The 7500-nt window shown below is 34.0% G+C and overlaps 1 protein-coding gene across 3 annotated transcripts in view; it reads right to left on the bottom strand.

Moving 5' to 3' along the window:
• Positions 1-7119, bottom strand: part of LOC122245104 (centrosomal protein of 19 kDa) — a 9303-nt gene extending 2184 nt beyond the window's left edge. The window contains exons 1-3 of one of the 3 annotated variants that reach the window (XM_043003054.2): positions 6976-7119; positions 2478-2673; positions 541-702 (exon numbers count right to left, since the gene is read on the bottom strand). In XM_043003054.2, the coding sequence (XP_042858988.2) occupies positions 541-702; positions 2478-2666 (351 nt within the window). In that variant the 5' untranslated portion in view covers positions 2667-2673; positions 6976-7119. Of the gene's footprint in view, positions 1-540; positions 703-2477; positions 2674-3203; positions 4340-6843; positions 6863-6975 lie in introns of those variants that run through there. The other 2 variants (XM_086555702.1, XM_043003055.2) reach the window with 2 other exon arrangements.
• Positions 7120-7500: the final 381 nt, after the last annotated feature.

Here is a 7500-nt window from a genome sequence, read left to right as displayed (position 1 = left end):
ATATATATATTATATATATATATATATATATATATATATATATATATATATATATATATATATATATATATATGTATGTATGTATGTATTACTAAAGTGATTCAAATTAGCATTTGGTATAGTAGTTTATCACACCTGAAAGAATAACTTACTTTCAGCGAAAGGAAAAATGCAGTACAATAGTGATCTGACCCCACAGAAATACCCATCACAGAAAAATTAGCAAAATTCCAGAATGTCAAACATATTTTCAAGATAAAACTAGTTTTTGAAATGATATATAAATATATATGACCAAGACAAGAAATACAACAGTATAATACTAAGTATTTGTTACTGTCTTAAATGCAACAGTATAATACTAAGTATTTGTTACTGTCTTAAAAGATAAATATAACAAACTATATTAATGGTGTCAGTATATAAATCTGTTCAAGAGAATACTAGTGCCAATTACCTACAAAAATAATCCCACACAACTTTTGACATGCTTAAGAAATATTGGAGAGGTGAAATACATTTTTAGATACTGATGCAAACCTTCTTTTTCCTGTTCAGCTGTTCATCATTCAACTTATTTAGATCTTGATTTGGATCCAGGTCATAGTCTCTTCCTATATTACTCACGGCCTCATCTACACTTCGACCTTTTTGGGATTCTTGTAAAATTCTCAGCATCTTCTCCATTCTTAGATCTGGAACCTGTTTAAAGAAAATAATTTGTTGTGTAGACAAGATAGTCTAATGTGACCAAGGCCAATGTGAAGAATTTTCATCAAATAATGTATATAAACCTATAGAACTTTACAGAAAGAATAGATCAGACTATCTCTATAGATATTTATGTAAAAAGAACCTACAAATTAAAAAGGAATAGATTTTGCACCATATGCAGTGCAGCAAACAGGAAGTGCAGATACAAGTAGATATGATAATTTCAACAAAGCATATAGCATAATAACAGGTATCCACTGTACTGTTCTCAACAGCATCATTCTGTCCTGGATATTAAATAAATTATCTATTACCAAAACTCTGAATTTATCAAGTAAATACTATACACAAAAAACATTAAATAACCAACAAATCCTTTGGCTTGAAAGATTTTTAAAAATTTAATGACATTCTAACCCATTAGCAGCAGATGGATGGCATGATTCATAGACGCGGATGGCACCGTGCCAGACAATGTAAACCAGCCATCCTACTGCACAAATATTTGATTAAAACTGCAACCAATGGGTTAATATACATTGGTTGTTACCAATGTCTGCATAAAGCCAAGGTCACACTATCCTTTCAGACTCTGGAACAAAATCAGATTTAAGTCTGGATTATCCTCCTTTAGCCAAGCTTTGGCACTGTATTTAAGAATTCAAGAGCCAGACCTAGAGCATATTTTGCCCAGATACTGATGATTTTTTGGCATGCAATAAGGTTTATCATTTGATAAATTTGTGAAATATCATTATGCATTTACAATATTAACCCATGGCGTACGGATGTCATGACATAAATGACACAGGAGCTGTTGATATGCCTGATGACAGGCGTCATGACATACATGACGTTCATGGATTTGGATCATTGTATTATTTAATTGTGCTATGAGTAACAAGTGAGTGATGACAATTGCAGTCATAATTACTAAAATTGCCATAACATTAAGCAAAATGAGTTCTACCTAACATACAAAACCTAGATGGCACCACTTTCTTCTAGCACCTTGAATGGCACCCATCCAGTCTCTAGCAAGCATTACCTTTATAAAGCAATGTCACATATCAAGTTGACAACATCTTTTTCTAAAGTACCACTTATGAAGGATATGCAGGCAGAATGAGAAGAGGAAGGTGACTCAAACCATGCCCAATGTTTACAATGTGCCCCTGTGCCAGCAGGGATGCCTTTTACTTGGGCACTCACAGTCATAAGCACAAGTTTCTTTCCTCTTCCCTACTTCATGTTATCTTCACTGTGGATGGTTATATGTTTCGTATTCGTCCATGACAGTACATTAATAAGGAAAAATAAAATTGCTTTTTGTCCTCCCATAAAACAGCCATACTTCTACAAAAATTAAAACACAAAAATGGCTCTAGATTTACAATGAGTAACTAAAAGAGAGTGGGGAAAAGTCACATGTTGTGTGAAGCTGCCTTGCTCTGAAATAAAACCCATCCTGGAGACTGGGCAAGCAAATTTACTCCCTGTCCACAATGGGTTAATAATAAATAAAAAAATAGAGCTAGCCTAGATGCACCTAGCACAAGGGAGTGAATTGTACTGTAACTAACAATGAGGCTGAGGGAACAGGGCTGATTCTGTTTGGTGAAACATGGGCTAAAGAGTAGCTCTCATTGTGAATGACATCTACGAGACTGGCAATTGCAAATATTAATTAATATTACTGGTGTATGAGAAAACACTTTTTTGGATTAAAACAATGTTCAGAAATGCAACATTTAAAAACAAACCTTTTCCAAATGTTCTTTGTGTCTTTCCTTCAGCTCTTTTAAAACCTTTTCCACTGGACCAAATTTGTTCAAGAACCTGATTGGCATTGTGCGCTGCCTCTCCCTTCCATCAGCATTACGATAAATGAGGATCAGTGCAGGAGGCTGTGCCCGAATGCCCAGTCTCTTGGGCTCTATTCCAGATTCCATATTTCATCTGTAAGAATAAAAGAATCTACAATGTGTAATAGATTTATCCACTTATCTATACACCATTTCTTTTACTCTGAAATATGAAATAACAAGAAAAATATAACATATAAAAGATAATTTTCAAGTTTTCAAGCGTCATTGTAATATAGTAAATCATAATATTTAGAAAATCTGGACTGTCAATGCTATTCTTGAGAACCTAGACTACAGTACTGCAAAGAATATTAAAATTAAAAACCACACATATGATTCACACAAAATAGATGAGCACTGTCCAGAGTGCATCAACCAACCCATAGGGTTCACCCAAATGCTCCGGGACATTGCTAACAGGCACGTAAGGCATTTCCGGGAGGCTACCGTATAGGCCTAAACTCATTCCGGGGTCTAATCCTATCTTATGATGCCCGGCATCACGGTGCCGTCACCTTACATGACGACCAGAGTTTGGGCCAAGAAGGTGACGTCATCACTACATGCCATCCGGAGGATTGGGTTAATTAGTCTATGCTATTATATGAAGCAATATCTTACCTTAATCATACCATATAATAGTTTATTTCTTTTGGATATCTCTGCAGGTATCTCTCTGTAGATTAGCCTCACGTTATTGTAAGATTATCTCTGCAGGTATCTCTCAGTGTTGTAGATTAGCCTCACATTATTATAAGATCATTAATGTCATATCTAGTTTAATTAGGCTCAGGTAAACTGGTGATCATTTAACATCTTATTTCATCTAAATGCCATCCCTCGTTAAAGAGACAGGGATTAACATGCAAGAGTCACTGGAAGATGGTGGCTGGGGTTTGATTTTGCCGCAAGCAATTGTGAAATCACAATACCTATTCTGCAAATGAAAGTTACATTCATTGATTTATTCTGAAGTTGATAAAATCATCAAATCTTCCATCTGTTTGTAATATCTTAATCAAATACTGGTTAATTGCATATCTATTTAAGTAATATATGCATAAATATGATAATTCATCATAATTACAAACAAGAAAAGGATTTACATAGAAGATTTTTCTGCAACTCCTCTTGTAACAAACTGACTCATTATGAATATGAAAGTGTTAGCTGCTTAAACTCTATATTTTACATAACAATTTAGCCCACTGATGAAAAGAAGTGGACAGTCAACTATAGTTTTATTTCATCAATTATTTTTTTACTCATAGCACCTAGTCCATTATCAGGCATGCTTGACCTTAACAGTTTATCTTTTGTGGAAAATGTTTTCCTTTCTATCATTTTTCTTGTTACTATGGTTATTATTGTTATCACTATTAATATTATCCTCATTATAACAATAATAACAATAACAGGAATAAAAATAAAGACAATTTTTCACATAAATTCCAGGGTAAACAGCAGAGGTCAGGTAGGTTTACTTAATGACTTCTTGGTGACCAAGCCCTCAGGGAGCCACCTACGTGTTAAAAAAAATCATACAATACCACATTTCAAGTATACATAATGGGTAAATGATAAAGGCAAGCAAGGTAATTTTTGGTTAGGGGAAGATTCATATATACTTGAACTGATTTGATAATTTGCTGTAAAAATTAATATTTAGTATTTGGTATACGTCTTTTTTACTACTTAGTCCTTCTTTAACTGCATCAATGCAGCCTGTTTTGGAAATTAATTTCTACAATATCAACTTTTTAAGAATATAGTGGTGTGAAAAAATAATATAAATCAAATAACTACAGATCCACAGGTATTTAAAAATATATATATATATAATGCATGATGAATATTCTTTGGAAATTTACCAGAGACATGGATAGATTGTAAATGACCACAACACAGATGCTTGGTATTGCTAGCCATGCAATATCTGTTTGGAAATGAGGGGGGGGGGATCAAGATGGAACAGACCATAACAATTTTATTAGAAATTGAAATAGACTGATGACAATGGAACTGTCAATCTGACAAGCATTTTTTCCTGGTGCTTTGCTATCAATACCTAAGATCACTGTAGCTAACTATAAATAATATATTGTACATAATATTAACATTTACTTTCCAAAGGTGGAGAAACATTCTATGACTTTTGGATACTTTCAGGGAATTTATCAGGGTTGTGAATTATGAAACTTTTGACATTTTCTTATTTCTATTTATTTCTTGAGTTTAAGTAAACTGACCTCTCTCAAGTTATTTTCAAAATAAAAAAGGTTTTCAATGAATTTAATAGTAGCTACATCAATATCATTAAAATATAATCATATGATACTAGGTACATAGGCTAAAGAAAGGGTGAAGAAATGACTTTGAAGGGAAAAGGAAATAACCATCAATAGCATATATAATCCACATAATAAATTAAATAACAAAAAACTGACTAACAAAAAACTGACTCTAATATCATAGCAAGTGCATGGACGAGACAGAGAGAAAGCCCTATATATTGATTCTCTCTCCTAAAATAAAACTTGTCTGGTATGCAAGCACTTGGCACTAGTAATGTTTTGTGGTCAAAACAACATAACAAATATATTTTTTTTCCTCTATACAATTCTAACCTGATGTAGATCTCAAAGCCCAATTCTTTTCTAAAATCAATCATATAAAGGGAAAAAATATGTTTTAAATCAGAAATTTACCACTAATAATAGTTCTCTTTTATTACAAAATTTGGTCACAGGATATCCAAGCAGATTTTTCTATTTAAAACTAGTTTTCAAACTATAATTCTTCAAAAATGTTGCACTTTCATGAAAATAAAAAATATAATCTTTCTAACAACAACTTCCTTGGGGGTCAAAGCCCTTCAAAAACTCCACAGGAGATATGGAAAGGTTAGGGGAGGTTCCTCAAGGCTGGAAGTTAGCATTTTCAACCTTGGAAACAAGAGAGTCCCTGCACTTACTGCACTTACTAATAATTGTGAAAAGAAATGTATTCAGTTGCATTAGATTTCCATAGATAATTGAATACCCATTTCTGAAGTAGGAAAGACATGCATCATTAGATAACATTATGTGTGTTCTAAATAAAATAAAATTTTCTTTAATAGGTCTGCATCATAAAACCCTTCAAACTTGATGGATTGCGATGTCTAGTTTACTCTTAAAGTGGCTTTAGTCAGCACTACCCAACAATAGCAAAGGTACTAGACCCAATAGGTTTGGAGGCATCAAGAGTCCCAGGGCTATTGCAGTGCAAAATCAGTAAATAACCCATCAGAAATAGTACTGATGACCTACTATGAAAGTCTACTAACCAAATATTTCATTACTACTCAGCACAACCAATAAGTGCAAGAAAAAACATCCATTAATTCTCATAACCTGTGCCCACATGAGAGATGTATGATGACTGTGACCCATGCAGGCTGCATCTTGCAGGTCAGATATGGTGGAACTTTTGCATTCCAGGTAGGGTGTTGAGGAGGGAGGCAGCCCTCTCATAAGCAGGGTTGTGCCCCCTAACAATTGCACAAAAATAACCCCGCCATGCCAAGTATTTGCCGATTCTGCACTGCAATTTCCCCAGGATGCTCCATGCCGTCCAAACCTATCAGGTCTCGTATCCTTGCTATTGCTGGGTGGTGCCGACAAACACCACTACACTAGACATCTCCATGAATCCATCCATACAAATTTTGATGGGCTCTTATGATGCAGAACTAGTATTTCTTAAACTGTCTTCTCTAGGCACCTTACATTTCTAAACCATCCTTTCTAGGGTATATTAATCTGCATGAGTAGTAAATTAAATAAAGTTACTATAAAAGCATACTAGACATTGCAAGGAATCTAGTGATACAAATTTTGACGATTATTTTGTCTAGAAACTCAAAGTTGCCATGGCTCAGATTATTTTGTCAATAAACAAACAAAATATATTGGTATTTAGAAAATGTTAACTGAAATTGATAAGATACATATTCAGAACATCCACTTCAAACAATTACCAGAGCATAAATCTCTGTTGAAAGACATATGAAGGAAGAAATTATTTCCCAGGGCATGCTACATATTCACTTGAGATTTCTATTGAGGGATTGTAAAATTAATCCTTGCAATCACATCAAAATTCACCGGATAAAATTTCAACCAAAAAGGATAAAACCTTTTCCTTAAAACTAAATACCACAACACAACCCAAATGCTTCTAAATAACACTGTGCCCCTACAAATAAAAGCTACTTTACCATAACATCGAACACAAATAAGCTAGAAACCTCAACCTTGAATCAACCAAAAGAGCTACAGCCTATCAATAACAAATGTTTTCGTGCGTATTTCAAGGCAAGACCTTTACGAACAGTTGGAAAAATGCATACAGAAATAGTCAAGGGACAGCAGGTGTCGCAGTTCTTGCTTCTCTGCATCGGAGAAAGACCTCTCAACCCTCACGCCCCGAACAGCGCCGTCTCTCCTGCCCTTGGGTTGACCAAGGAAAAACGTGACATACTTTAAGTAGGACTTAGCTAATTTTCTGAAATGGTATTTTAAAACTGTTTATGGAATACATATTGGCACAGAAGCACAAAGCCTGTCAGCTTAACGAACTGGTAAATCATTCATTATTTTGCACAATGTATACAGTTGTATACTTTCTTTGCTTGTATCAATGTCACCATGAGTGTTTTAGTATTCAACCTATCGAAGTGTTCAATAAATAGCCATTATTGATTTTTTTTTAATCAAAACTATTCATCCGCTTATTCAAGTAGGGCCTAGATATTTATAAGTACTTTTAATGCATTATTCATTTTTATCTCTTTGCCAATGTGCATTTCATTCTACAGTGTATTAAGTGTATAAACTTTCCTGTAATATCTTAAGGCATCTAAAGGTTAATAGGC

The sequence above is a fragment of the Penaeus japonicus genome, unplaced genomic scaffold, assembly GCF_977035675.1.
Source record: "Penaeus japonicus unplaced genomic scaffold, GWHDUDI00000001_assembly GWHDUDI00000031, whole genome shotgun sequence".
In the NCBI taxonomy this organism is placed as follows: Eukaryota; Metazoa; Arthropoda; class Malacostraca; order Decapoda; family Penaeidae; genus Penaeus; species Penaeus japonicus.
The sequence above is the reverse complement of the archived record's forward strand: the minus strand, read 5'-3'. Positions and strand labels throughout refer to the sequence as shown.